Raw genomic sequence first — 14,786 nt, forward strand, 5'->3', positions numbered from 1 at the left:
TTTTTGTATGCAACACATGCTGTTTCCAATGCCATTTATTTGCTCCCATAGGTCTTGGCAGAACGTGTACTGTGTCTTAAGAAAAGGAAGTCTTGGTTTTTATAAAGATGGCAAGAGTGCCAGCAACGGAATTCCATATCATGGAGAGGTACCCATCAGCCTCGGCGAGGCTGTGTGTGAGGTAGCAAACGGCTATAAGAAGAGGAAACATGTGTTCAAGCTCAGGTAAGAGAACTGCTGTCACACTGCTGGATTTCATGGATAAAATAAGAGATCATGATGAAATGCCAAGCAAATAACAAAACAGTGGGACATGAATTAGACTACATAGCTTCTCTCTGACTAATGATTCACCTCCTCGACTGTGTCTGCAGGCTAGGGGATGGAAAAGAGTACCTGTTCCAAGCCAAGGATGAGGTGAGATATATAGGACAGTATTACATTCATAAAATAAAACCATTTATAAATTTGTGGATAAATATCTTGTTTGCGGGCATCTGTCTGACCTATAATAATGTTTTCTGTCTGTCTGAAGTCGGAAATGAGCTCCTGGATCAGCTCCATCCTCAGTTCCATTCCAACAGGATCAGGAGACTCACCCGGAGTTCCACGGGCCATCAGCCGCGCCATGACGATGCCTCCCATCTCCCCCAGCTCAGTTGATGCTGGAGGCGTCACCATGCGCAACAAAGAGGGGAAAGACAAGGATCGAGAGAAGAGGTTCAGCTTCTTTGGCAAGAAGAAATAGAACACTTGTAAAATCAGTGATGGAAACTAGATTTCTCAAAATTCAACACAGTGAAGCAGGCAGAATGAAAAGTACAAACAGGTCAAACCAACACACTGCTTTCAGTGCAGGCCCCAAGGAATTTGTCCACAGCTACTGTACGTGGCACACAGTGAACTTTGTTTCTTTTCTTTCTCTCCCTCGCCATTTTTATCTGTCATTTATTTTTTCGTTCACCCAGTTCTTATTTCACATTTATCTGCATCCAACAATGAAAGCCCTCATCCAAAGGCAGTTTCAGCCAACCAGCAGAGCTCAGTGTGAGTCAGTAACAGGTCTGGTTGTCGTTAGCAGGGATCCAGGCCCAGTTCACTTCCAATCTCCTCTTCAGCATGATGGTTTTATTGCCCTCACTCTTAAGTGCTCTCTCTTTGGGAAGGATCACATCAGTCTTTTTTTTCTGTTCTCGGTATTGATGTTATTAACCTGACCAATATTATTGCTATTATTATTATTATTATTTATCTTTTGCTGTTGCTGGTTTGAGAAAACTAATTTGACAGTAGATGATCTTGATTCATGTTGGGGAGAGAAATAAATTTAGTTTCACTAGTGGAGAATGTAGGGCTTGCCCTTGTATGTATTTCTTTTATGACAGTTATTGAGGTGTTTTGAGAAAAAATAAAACTCTTTGAATTTTAGCAGCGTGCAGTAAGTGATCACACGTTTCATTGGGAAATGATATATAAATATATATATATTTAATAAGTGGTTTTATTTTTTATTTTATCTATAATTTTGCCTGTATTTGATTATTTCTTTTGAGCGATCTTTTCTGCTTAATTTTCAGCTTTTTTTCTGTACAAAGCAGATAAGATTAGTTTTCTAGTGTGTGTGTGTGTGAGCGTGTGTGTGAGTTGTGGTGCTGTGGATTTTGCACGTTTATGTTATTCCTAATTAAACGTGGCCAGGCTGATGCTGCTTTTCGGTACGCAAATGTAGACAAAAGCCAGACAAACTCAAACTCACAATATTACTGGAATTATTTCCTCAGAATGCCTTTTTTCTTTTCTCTTTTTTTTGTTGCTTTTTATTATATGTCAGAAGAAATTAACAATGAAGATCCTCAAGACGGTTTCATTATTTCTGTTTCTCTCAATATCTATTTCTGTTCTCCCTCCATCTGCTGTTGTGAAGGCACGGGGCAGTGTGTAGATAAAAAGCTGATGCACATGTGAGCAGGACAGCTGACGGGTCTTATTGCAGGTGAAATGAGGGGCGTGGAAGTGATAGGCAGTGAAGAATATGGTTTGTGTGCTACTTGACAGAGAGAGGTGTAGTGAGCCTTACTTGAACCTACTACAGATACACTGAACCCTTTTTTTTACAAACCCACCTCCCATTCAACAAGTCTTAAAGAAAGCTTTCTTAGTACTAATGATAAGAATGTTAAACGTGTGCCCTGTGGCAATGATCTAATGTATGTCAGTGGATTGTATATGCAGGTAAGAAATGAATCAACAGAGGGAGAAGCCCTGAATTCTCTCTGAAACGAGCTTTGCGCTCTCGCATATGTGGCATGACTTCGTGTAAGTTTATACTCGATGTGTCTCATCTGTTCTCTTCTGTGTTGGTGTAATCACTTCATATTCAGGGTTGAGAGCAACCAATTATCTGTAATTGGCATTTACATTCATCCAAGATATAATGGCAATCTAACAAAGATTTGTGTTTAGGCTCCTCAAATACTGAACATAATTGATAGGAAAGATGCATTTACAGTATATTGTGAAACTAGACTGTAGCTCAATTACAAAGAAACATCTAGAGACCATCGGAGGGGTCGGTAACTGTTTGGTCGAGTCACTCACTTAAATCCAGGTGTTAATTTGCCTTTTGTACCTGCCAAAAAGCAAAAAGAAGATTTTTTTTTTTGAAAACCTTGAGTGGGTTGCATATTTTGCAGATAAACAATAATTTGACCTGTCCTAAATGTTGAAAGTAGCCTGGATGTGTCACAGGCCTTTGCAGGGCTGATGAGTTCACAGGAATGTCACACCAAACTGTTGTGATAACACACACAGGGGGAAGTAAACTTGCATTCGGTTGCAGTTTAAGCTGGTCGGCCTTATTTTTCCAGTTCCTAACGAATGTGCAAACGCTGTTCAAATCCGACACCCGACATCCACTTTGAGACGATTAGTGATCAGGGTTAATTTGACACCACCTAACATTGCCTTGTCTCTGTCAGTGGGACTTAGCATCCAGGGTGCGTGACAGAGCTCCCTATAGAGACAGTCCACTTTAAGTAACCTCAAACTCAAAGTTCAACCGGTCAACGAGGTCATTGCATACACGAGTGAGCCGACGCAGTTTAGCACATCGTGCACAATTTCCTATGAATCATTCTCCCCCAGTGGACGAGCTGGCTGTAGTGAACACTGCACTGCACAGCCTCCATTCGCTGTTATAGGGAGTTCAAGTTCATAGCTCACACAGGTGTGTTTTCTTATCAGCTCATTTGAATGTGTGAAAATTCAATTTAGTTTTGGGCCAAATTGGTCACGTGAAGCAAAAACGTCCTTGACACACTGTACACAAGCTCTCTCTCTTTCTTTCACACACACATTGGTACTGTTCTGTATATTCAATGCAGAATGACCTTGGCGATCCAGTCTTGTGGGAATGTCCTCAGCTGGCTGATTCGATGTTGCATATGGCACCCTTTTAAAACAAAACAAAAGTAACACTGTGCTACTGGTGAGCTTCGAGCAGAACATGGGACGTGTGTATTATTGATGTCAAAGAGATGAGTCTGGTTATGAGAGAACTTGTCACAACGGAGAACTTCATGAAGAAAGAATTACAACTTTTACTTGTTGAGTATTAGATATGAGTGAAAACAGACTGGTGATAATTTTAGCTTCCTTTTTTTAGAAGAAGGCAGGATCTTTGCTGTCTAGTGGGAGCTTGTATTTTTTCCTCCAGTAGTCTGTCTTGCAGCATTTGATAAGCCTGTTCGACAACCTTCATTTCTGATTTACTTTTGACGAATGTCTGTTCCTCCCTCTGTAATTCAGAGCTGTTAATACCACTACTATTATTAATTGCTGTTATTATCATTATTGCTACTGTTGTTACTATTACTACTACTGTTACTAATGCAACCTATTGCAAAAAGTATAACTGCTGTCCATTTTCAGGTACGTGTCTGTAATACCAGACCCTTCCACACGATGTCAGTGTGCTGTGGAGCATTTTCATTACGAAACGAAAATAATGTTTGTTGACTTGTGTATCTACATCTAATATTAGGAATAATAAAACATGGTTTAATGAAACAAATGTGGATGTTGGGTTTTTGTATGTTGAAAAAATGTGATAAACAGAGAGAAGAAGTTAGATGTTTGAATTATAGTCACTTAACAAATCTATAAAATGCAAACTATTAAACTGGGACTCAACTGTTTAAATAAGTGTCTTAATAAACCTCAACTACTCTATTTTATTTTTATTAAGTTAAGTCCGTTCACACCTTGAGATAACAGCTTAGGTCCCACAATGAGCAGGCACAGCAAAGACAAGAAAAGAAATGTCTAATCAAACTAAAGATAATTGATAAAAAAATGTGGTTCATTTAGAAGTTGTGTACCTGGTTAAATGGGGTAATATTGTTAATATTGTGCTTCCATGAAGTTGCCGGAATCACAAAGGCCAGATTTATTTTTAAAAAACAGTTGAGATAGCTTGGAGTGAGTCAAAATCCAAAGATTTTCCCATTTCCCATAATAAAACTCTGAAGCAGCTCCTAATTGTGTGCAATTAGTGCCGATACAAATAGAAATCCAGATCTAGTGAATTCAAATATAATTGTATAAGGGGACTGTTGGGCCTTGGCGGAGCTAAGTACTCAACTTAGCATAATTCTACTTGAAGTTGAACAACTTTCCACCTAGTCTAGAGAAGAAGTTTGATCACAAGTGAAAACTCGAGTGGGCTTAAAATTGTCTTTTCATTTTGTGACTTGCTGTGCAGCCCTATAAAAAGCATATTGTGTATCTTTAGCATTTTTAGTACCATCATCTGTTTTTAATAAATTAAAAACGAATAATTCAGCTGCAGAATCGCAGCTTTTTGACCACTCCTGCAGTGACGCATCCGTACCAGCAGGGGGCTCCCGACACCACGCTGATCGCTCTCTGTTGCCTACAAGTCCTCGCAGAGGGCAGAGTTCCCCGGAGCCACTTCCCCCGTGTGTCAAAGCAAGATGGCAGCTGTTGTTGAGAATGTTGTCAAACTGTAAGTGCTGCACCTTTATTCCTTCCTAACCTTCGTCCTACCTCGCGCACACCGTCACGACTCCCTCACACTCCACGCGGCGTGTCGCTAGCCTAGCTTAGCCTAGTTTAGCCACAGTGACTTAATGGGGTTAGCCCGTGGGAGCCGTCGTGTGTGCTCACATCCTGGTGTGGGAGTGGAAGTCAGCGAACACGCAGTTTTGACGTTTGTCAAACAGGCACCGACGAGTCCGTGTGACGGAGCATGTTGTTGTTTATCAGTAAACACGTCCGCAGAGGTCGCACAGTCACCTGTTGTGTCCGTGGAAGTCCGCGGCTCCCCGCTACGCTCGGTGCTAACGTCAGTGGAGGGCAGCAGCTAGCCGCACGCTAACAAGCTAAAGTGAAGAGTAGTAGTAGTAGTAGTGGTGGCCCACGTCGTCAGCGGACACACGGTGGAGAATGAATGAAAGCCCGCTTCACCCCCCCCAGCCCCGTGTCACGCTGGACGCTGGAGATGCGTGACAGCTCTGAATGTCATGCAGCTACTCTGCGGAAGTGTCCGAAGGTTCCACTGAGTCTCAGCAGCCGGTTCGGAACGTGCTTCCATTTCCGCTGTCTGCACTTTGTGTTCACTGCAAACTAAACATTTAAGTTTCTGCCAAAACTTTCCTCTGTTTTCTTCTCCACCGATCATTTAAATGTCCTTGTGCCATGACCCTAGATGGATGGGCTGATGACGCTGATGATCCCTGGTGGGAAATTAAATTGGCATAGCAGCCGGATTTATCAAAATAAAATGAAATACAAAGTAAACATACCTAGAGTAAATATACAAGTTGCAGTGGAAGTGCAAATAAAAACTCAAACTACAACAGAATGAGATATTATATACACAAGGTTCAAAGGTACTCGAGATACTGTGTAAAGAATGGTGTAAATGACATCCTGGTGAAATGATTGTAATATTTATAGTAATGTTAATAATAATCATAATAGTGCACACGCTACATACTATTAATAATGTACTGTTATAGCATAGTAACAATAATAATAATGGCACAGCTTAAAGTTATAATAATAGTGTTGTTATAAAGTAAAATATGTATTTATAACCATCATATACACTCACTATGTAATAGTTAAAGAACTTTGAGTATATACATACATTAAAACAGTATATGGATATGATTTAAAATATCAATGTAATGTTTATGTCTGAACACTTATCACATGTAGTATAGTAGATATATTCAAGTAAGCAGCCTGTTTGACTTTATTTATGATGAAAACACAGCTCACTTTTGACTGTGCTGACGGCCAGGCTTTTTTTTGTTGATGTACCAACAAACAGGGAACCTGCTGTTGCCCTGTCACAAATTATCTCCTTTTGAAGTACATAGACATTGTCTGGTGAATGAGCTTAAGGTGGGAGCACAACAAAGAAACTGTCAGAGGGGTTCAGAAGTTCGAAGTGGGTCCTCTCTCTTTATGGAGTAGCCTGCTGATTCGTCTTTTAACCGGTGTCTGACTCTGGTTTGGTTCTGTCAGGCTCGGGGAGCAGTACTACAGAGATGCAATGGAGCAATGTCACAACTACAACGCCAGGCTCTGTGCTGAGAGGAGTGTCCGGATGCCGTTCCTCGACTCGCAGACCGGCGTAGCTCAGAGCAACTGCTACATTTGGATGGAGAAGAGACACAGGGGACCAGGTGAGATACCAAGCAGGTTCACTGGAACATTGTCTAAGGTTAAGACCTAGAACATGAAGTTCACTTGCAGTCATTATTAGAAGTGTTTTAACAGAAGTAAGAGAAAATTTATGTAGAGAGAATATTTTAGGAAAATAAGTCATATATATTCATACAACAAGCTAAAGTGTGAATGCATATATCTAGATATACCCACTTAGCTTTTTTAATAAAACCGAAAAATTGATGTAGAGATGATTTCATATTTATCTATTGATTGTTGAACACAATAATTCTGTCCCTCAGGCATGGCTCCAGGGCAGCTCTACACCTACCCGTCCAGGAGATGGAGGAAGAAACGGCGATCTCATCCTCCAGATGACCCCCGACTTGTCTTCCCTTCTGTCAAGTCAGGTATTGACATGAATGGACAGAATTTAGCTCTGCTTGGTTCCCTGAACCGTGTCCTCTTTATGAAAGGCTATAAAAGTTGTAATTTTATGGGCTAATCAAATAAGTACTACCTTTTTTTTATTTTAAAATGTGATTTAGTCCGTCAATATACAAGTATTCCAACGTTTAGTTTTTCTTCTTGCATCTTTGTTGTATTCATAGAGGTGGATTTAGCAGTGAAGAAGGATACTGTGCTGTCGTCGGACGGCAGCAGCCTGGAGGCCCTGCTGAAGGGAGATTCCTTGGACAAACGTACGACCACAGAGATCCGAGGGTCTGAAGAAGACTCAAACACGAGTGATTACACTGGAGTCTTGACCCCTGCAGCTCGGATCAGAAAGGTTTTTAATTTTTGGCGTTGGGCACAAGATAACTTTAGAGTTAAGAAATTCCTTTTACTTAACAACTATTTGCCTCGTTGTCTTATTGCATTGACACAGAAAATCGTCGAGCCTGAAGACTTCCTGGACGACCTAGACGATGAAGATTATGAGGAAGATACACCTAAAAGAAGAGGCAAAGGGAAAGGGAAGGTAAATAACATCTTCGGACAGGAATACACCTTCTCAATAAGTCCATCAACTCCATGTGTGTCACAGCCTTTGGGCTTACACATATCAGCTCTGATCTCCCAATTCAATTTCAATTCACAAAGTCCAGTCAGATTCTATCATGTAACTTCCAGGATGGGATATTAACTTTTTAAAAAGCAAACATCTACCAGCTATTGACATGGGGTGTATTCAAATTAACAATCCACCTCCATGACTTAGACCTAAGCTCACTCAGCATGCTCACTATGTTATTCTCTGGTATTTGAATTTGATCGCTACCTGCTGACCCAACATGCTTGTTTGAGTGTTTTTTGTCATTTGTTTACGGATGTTATGCTTTATTTTTTTATACTGAGCGGAAAATGCCTGTTTAGAAAATAGTTCAATTTGTCGACATCTCATAAATCAAACAGCCCTAAATGTACCACTCACAACAGGTAAACACTGCATGCACAACATTTAGTTCATTTGTTGTTCATTAGGAAAATGCAAAGATCAATTCTGGGATTTAAGAATAAGAACAACTGCCATTAATGGTAATGAGTTTGTGTTTAAAACCAGCCCGACTGTTGATGTGTCTGTGCTCAGGGTCGAGGAGTGGGCAGCAGCACCAGGAAGAAGCTGGACACAGCAGCACAGGAGGACAGGGACAAGCCGTTCGCCTGTGACAGTGAGTCATGCTGGTGGAGAGGGGAACATGTGAACTCAAGTTAACGACATGTTAATAGCTGTAATGTTTGTAATCTAATGAAGCAAGGTACTTTGCCCTAGCACCTCATTCTTTATCATCTGCCTATACATTTTCTCCCTTTTCTCTTGTCCTCCTCCTTATTCCCTTCTGCTTTTAGACTTCCTTTATCTGAGCGTCTCTATAGTTAGTCTCAGCTTAGTTGTGCTGTTTCTGATTGTCATTAGGATATCAAATCTCTCTTATACTTGCATCTCAAATCTTTCATGTACGGGGGGGGGGGGGGTTTCTTCGACTCCTTCGGTTTTGTCCAACTGTGTACTTGCTTGATATGATTAGGTTTTTCTCTTTATGAAGCATTTTCACTTTCACCTGCACTTCCCTGTCGGTCTATGGTCCTATTTCTCTGAGTCTCTGTCTGTGCTCTCTTCTTCTTCTCTTCTCTCTTTCAGACACTATCAAACAAAAGCATATTTCAAAACCTTCTGAAAGAGGTATATTTCTCTCATTCGTTTTTTACTCCTGTCTGCCTTGTCTTTTGTCTTCACTGCCTGTTTTTTATTTCTGTGTGTTACCAAGTACATTTGCCCTCTTTTGTAGTTCAGTACATTGGATACAAGTTTTTTCCTAAGCCATTTACTTAATCATAATTAACCAGATTTAGATTCAGGTCAACGCTGTTATTATACTCCCTGTTTAAGCTGTTGTCTCTAATCAGACAAATATATGAGCAGATGCAGCCGGTAAGAGATAAACTCCTTTTTTTTTTTTACTTCCCACAGAGTTAGATAATCTAGAGTATTGCTCCTGCTCCTGTTTTTTTTCTCTCTGTGCTTTGTCTTTTGTCTTGTTATTTAATACGTTCAATTTGATTGCTTTATACTTTTTCCTCTTACTTCTCACCACACCTGCACCCTGTTAGGTTTTATTCAGTGTTCCATGTTTTAGCGTGAACTGCTGCCTGTGCGTTTGACGGCCAGTTTGACCTTTGGGGCATATTCTTTAGAAAACTGTCCCATAGAGTTCTTATTCCTTTAGATAGCAGTTAGAAGAAACGGAGCACGGGGGTTTTAAGGGAATGAAATTAGAAAATGATGGTAGTGAAAGAAGAAGTACTTTGTCCCTTGGTGTTATCTTATGACAGACCTCACATACCTCCTGTGACGACGGCTGCTCACATTGGCGTCTTTGTCTCCCTAAAGTCAAATAATCCCCCTCACACTATCCCATTGGCCTCTCGTTCCCCCTCTGATGGTGTAAACTCTGATCAGAAACATTCATATCGAAGGTAAGGAGCTGAGGTCATATACCCTTACAAAATACCAATACATTTCTTAGTTTATTTATGTTTAACACTAGTGAGATACTGCACGTCAGTTACTTTGTTAAAACCAGTGTCTAAGAGATTGCCCACCTTTGCAGTAGCTCGGAGCCTGAGATTTAATCCTTTTGAGCTCTAATACATTACTGCCACAGACGATGTGATAACACCTGCATAGAAATATCGCCTCCACAGCATGTTCTACATTTCCCCAGACTTCTTCACCTCTAATATCAGTACAGGCCAACACATTTCATCGTCTTTATTGTGTTTTCAGGGTTTTCCCCTCCCTTTAGCGTGTCATACAGTTTTGTCTGCATGTCAAATTTGGCCCCAGGCTTCTCCCATCGAGAATCGCCTTGAATGCTTTGTTTGCATTGCTCGCTTTTTTCCTTTAAGTGTCAATGTCCTCAAATATCAAGTAACATGGCCACCTACTGGTTAGCTAGACCATCATCCTTGTTCTTATGGTTAGAGGTTACAGCTGATCAGGAGGTATGGCATTTCTGACACATGCTCTAGGTGATTGACCAATCACAAGAACGTGGGTCAGCTGACCAATCGGATCAAATAATATTTATTTTGTACATAGCACATAAAACCCTTTCAGGATTCTTTAAATACCACATTGTCTGGGGGGTGTCATCACTTCGCTGCATTACAGATGATTTTTTTTTTTTGTTGCACTATTTCAGTATCTAAGGGCAGAGATATCAGAAATCACATTAAGTCTGGTCATATTTGTCTGTAGGGTCATTACAGTCTGTTTAAATAAACTTTTTTAGACTTAAATATATCTTGGTAGCTGCTTCCACCACAAAATGTTGACACAATATTTATTAATAACTATTATGTCACAGATTTCAAACTAGAGAAGTTAAAAGTTTGGATAGACCCTTGTTATGTACAGTAGGCATAGTTATGTTTGAAGTAGGATACTGTAGCGCTCTGTTTCTTAAAGCAAGTCTTTGTATCGACACAAAAGATCCAACAATCTGGATGATGGAAATAAACAATAACAGCAGGTGTTTCTCTTACTTTCAGCAGGACTTGCAGTGTTTATTGGTCAGAAGGGAAAAACATGACACACGCACCATGAGGGACCAGTCATCCTTTCCATTAGTCACCCTCCTTTTACCGCTGACTCTGTACAACCTGGAACTTACTAATGCTTTCATTGTTTTCATACATGTTGTGTTTCTGCTGTTGGTGGCAGTCTGTGGGAAGCGCTACAAGAACCGTCCCGGCCTGAGTTACCACTACGCCCACTCCCACCTGGCGGAGGAGGAGGGTGAGCAGAAGGAGGAGGTGGAGATCAACGAGCCGGCCAGGCCGCTGCCAGATGAGCCTAAAAGTAAGTGAAACAGAGGTTTCCTTTTTAAGTTGCTCTGGTTGTTGCACAACTGGACTGCCTTGTTCTGTATGTTTCCTTGTTATTATTACTGATGTTTTAATTGTGCTTCTCAGCTCCCAAGAAAGGCCCGGATGGTCTCGCGTTGCCTAATAAGTACTGTGATTTCTGCCTGGGAGACTCCAAAACCAACCTGAAGACTGGTCAGTCCGAGGAGTTGGTGTCCTGCTCCGACTGTGGACGCTCAGGTACATTCAAGACAGGAAAAAGTTGTTTATTAATATTCCACAAACAATCCCACTGTTTCATCTGCATAGATAAAGGGATAAAACAATTTCCCTCTATGCAGGCCACCCGTCTTGCCTGCAGTTCACTTCTGTGATGATGGCCGCTGTGAAGACGTACCACTGGCAGTGCATCGAGTGCAAGTGCTGCAACATCTGCGGCACCTCAGAGAATGACGTGAGCTCACCTACTGACATTACAGTGCATGCTAAACTCCGGGTTGTTTTGGCCGAAGGCTCAAGTGTTTGTTGTTGTCATCGCTTTCATTCCAGGATCAGCTTCTGTTCTGTGACGACTGCGATCGAGGCTATCACATGTACTGTCTCAACCCACCCATGTCTGAGCCTCCAGAGGGTGAGTGAACTACATGAAAGAAACAGTGTTCCGCTCAGTATAAGATAATGAATGCACATGATTTACCACATTATCAGACCCTGAAAGCCTCAGGTCGGACAACACTGAAATTCGTGTACTTGTGTTTCTTAGTCAGCACTGTTTGTAATTACTATTTATAGTTTGTAAGTAAAATGTATGAACGTCTTATTAAAGTGTTGGTATAATATAAATAAATATTTTATTTCATTTTATTCATGTTATTCATGTTATTCATTTTATTGGTTTTATTCATTTAAATATTTTATTTATCCTATTTTATATACAGAATGACATTTAGCCCTGTGTTAAACCATTTCTGACACTAAACATTTGTCTGTGTTCTCGCTCAGGGAGCTGGAGCTGTCATCTATGTCTGGAACTGTTAAAAGACAAGGCGTCCATCTATCAGAACCAGAACGCCCCCCCCTCGTGATGGCCGTTCCTGCCCCGCACACGCTCATCACTCAACCGTCCCAGCAGCAAATGTGTGGTTTACCCTTCAACACCGATGATGAGCTCCCACTGACAAGCTGACCTCAGAGGGAGTGTGTTCAGAACGGGAAAAAAATAGTGAAAAGGGAGGTTCACCTTACCAAACAGGTCTCACTTAGCTTCAGATATGACTGTTACACAGTTACAAGCTCCGATTTAGCCCCAGAGATTTTTATTTTCACCTCTTTGCCACATAGCCAATTTGATTAGTGCTGAATTTTTGGATTCACAGCATAAACAGCAAAATATGACTTATTGTTCAGCCTTTCTACACATACACAGATATAAAGTTGTTACTCTGCAGTGTGCTGGATTTATGACTAGAGCAGAAATAGAACTTGTCGGATTGAATAAGCATGCCAATGCTTGCTTATCGTGAAAAAAAAAGTTTTATAGTATTTATATATTTCTATGGTATATAATAGTGTGAAGTATGTACAGATTGGAAAAAGATTGGTCGTGTAATGGTCTTTAAATTAGTGTCCATCCCATCATTATGGAAAAATCCACAACCATTTATTTTCTTTTTGTGGCACTGCTGATATTTGAAGATTAACTGTGTAGAGTCAAAGGGATCTGCTGAGACTGTAAGAGACTTTCCATCTCATCCAGCGACACACACAAACACACCGAACCAGGGATGACTAGTAAGAACCCTGACATGCAAGTCAGAGTGGCTCCAAAGGCTGAAAGACTTCAGGGATGGCAGTTTAGACTTGAATCTGGTTGTTGACTCTTGGCTGCTGGTAACTCGAGATTCACAGAGTTCAAGAGGACACACTTCATTCAGGCTTTGGGGCCTTTACTGACAAAACTCCTGCAGCTGCACAGTTCAAGGTGATACTTGACTTCAGTCTGCACACTTGGCCCTTTTCTGACAGATGTGCAACAGTTGTGATGATAATTCTAGTCAAATCAAAAACGAAATCTACTTTCATTATCAGCCAGGTTCATGGATAAAAAGTCTTCAGCGCTGTGTTCTAGCAGTTTGCTCTTCATGCGATATCTGCAGATGTGACACCACTAGATTAATTTGTATGTAACTGAGGACTATGTGACCATGCAGATGGTCACCTGTTGACAATGTAAAGCAATATGCCAGGATGAGAGTGACTCACATACAGTCTGCTCAGGCTATAATGTGCGATACTGTACATTATCTTTCCAAGAAATGATTACAGACAGGCGACTGTGAAAGCAATTGTGGATGGTGGCTCCATATAGTAAACATATATGAAGATGTGTTCGTCCTATGGAAAGACAGCTATGTTTGTCACTGCTTTCATAGATTTATTATGCAATGGTTTCTGTCTGTGGCAAGGCTTAAAGCAAAATGTGCGGCTGAACTGCTACGGCAGTTACTTTACCTCAAAGATAAATAGTATTTAAACACATGTTGAAACATGCTGTAGATAGATCGGTTGAGGGCAGACGGATGGATAGTAATGAACGGAGCAGAGTCTTGCTACAGTATCTGCACATTCTACATTTAAAACAAATGCATGCTCAGTAAACATCTGCACTCTCATACGCTTTGTAGTCGTCTCAGCGTCAGGTCGGTGATGGTGTTGGGAAGTGGTGTAATATAATTAACCATGCTGTCATGTTGTTTCAATAGCCAACTAACAATTACTAAAGAATTACACAAATATATCTCGGTTTCTTTTCTCATCACGTTTGGAACCCTCTGTTATGTAGAGACAGGGGCTACTAAAATATTCTTGCAGGTTGTTTTTGTACTGGATGTTTGCAAACCTGACGTGTGGGACAATTTGGGACTTAGGTGGAAGTTGCTTTCTAGTTGATCCTGTGATGGACTGAGCCGCTCTCTTCCAAACCTCGAAAACGAGAAGCAAAGCCCGTAGTGTGATTAGAGGCAAACTAGGGAGCGGCACCTTCAACACTGAATGGTTAAGTAATAATGGACCAATGCAATTTCTAGGCTGCGTTCAGACAGAAGTGAGAAACAAGGAAGATCACCTTTGGTTGTCAGGTTATATATAATTCAGTTTAATACCAAGTATGGTTCAAAACAAAAAATGTTTAAAAAGGTTCATATGTTTACTCGGTAGGTGAATTCTCTTTGGGTGGACTTTTCATTTTGGGTTCTAAAGGAATGTTATTGTATGAAATTTGTCTTCAAGAAAATAAAATACTAAGCACTATAACTTGCTGTAACGTTTGTTTCGTTTGTGATGATTGGAACACAGCATGGGAGACCCATGGAAGTAGGGCAGATCATAGGTCACTATTTGAGTATTAAATACAATTTTTTATATATATTTATTTAAATAAAATTGAATTAAAAAAATTGAAATCAAAAATAATTAAAAAGGGGGGCGTTGTATTTTTAAGTTATAATTACAGTCTAGACATCAGGCAGCGAATGTTGTCTTACATGTCTAGTTTTGATTGCAACATGTATGTCCAAGATACAAAACATCTTGTTTTGATCTCGTGTAATCAAACATTGATGCCAGGCCACGGTCACACCGTGTGACGAAAACACGTGATTCGAGGTAGTTTATATCTCAAACTTGTTGTGACATTCATCTCAATTTGAAGATGAACT

The 14,786-nt window shown here is 40.5% G+C and overlaps 2 protein-coding genes across 6 annotated transcripts in view; both read left to right on the forward strand.

Moving 5' to 3' along the window:
* Positions 1-4,072, forward strand: part of sptbn2 (spectrin, beta, non-erythrocytic 2) — a 45,543-nt gene extending 41,471 nt beyond the window's left edge. For both annotated transcript variants that reach the window (XM_062406226.1, XM_062406227.1), the window contains 3 exons: positions 52-225; positions 375-417; positions 536-4,072. In XM_062406226.1, coding sequence (XP_062262210.1) covers positions 52-225; positions 375-417; positions 536-748 — 430 coding nt within the window. In that variant the 3' untranslated portion in view covers positions 749-4,072. The remainder of the gene's footprint in view (positions 1-51; positions 226-374; positions 418-535) is intronic.
* An 856-nt stretch (positions 4,073-4,928) lies between these two features.
* Positions 4,929-14,382, forward strand: dpf2 (double PHD fingers 2). 4 transcript variants are annotated; one of them, XM_062406211.1, is made up of 12 exons: positions 4,929-5,026; positions 6,556-6,716; positions 7,002-7,109; positions 7,311-7,489; positions 7,589-7,681; positions 8,291-8,372; positions 8,843-8,884; positions 10,928-11,065; positions 11,179-11,310; positions 11,412-11,524; positions 11,620-11,701; positions 12,073-14,382. In XM_062406211.1, the coding sequence occupies exons 1-12, from the start codon at positions 4,995-4,997 to the stop codon at positions 12,153-12,155; spliced, it is 1,245 nt and encodes a 414-aa protein (XP_062262195.1). In that variant the 5' UTR covers positions 4,929-4,994; the 3' UTR covers positions 12,156-14,382. The 4 variants fall into 4 exon arrangements, with proteins under 4 accessions (XP_062262195.1, XP_062262194.1, XP_062262197.1 ...); XM_062406210.1 differs by having other exon boundaries at positions 7,311-7,488; positions 7,582-7,681; XM_062406213.1 differs by lacking the exon at positions 8,843-8,884.
* The last annotated feature ends 404 nt before the right edge of the window (positions 14,383-14,786 follow it).

Source organism: Platichthys flesus, chromosome 15 (genome assembly GCF_949316205.1).
Source record: "Platichthys flesus chromosome 15, fPlaFle2.1, whole genome shotgun sequence".
NCBI classification, from domain to species: domain Eukaryota; kingdom Metazoa; phylum Chordata; class Actinopteri; order Pleuronectiformes; family Pleuronectidae; genus Platichthys; species Platichthys flesus.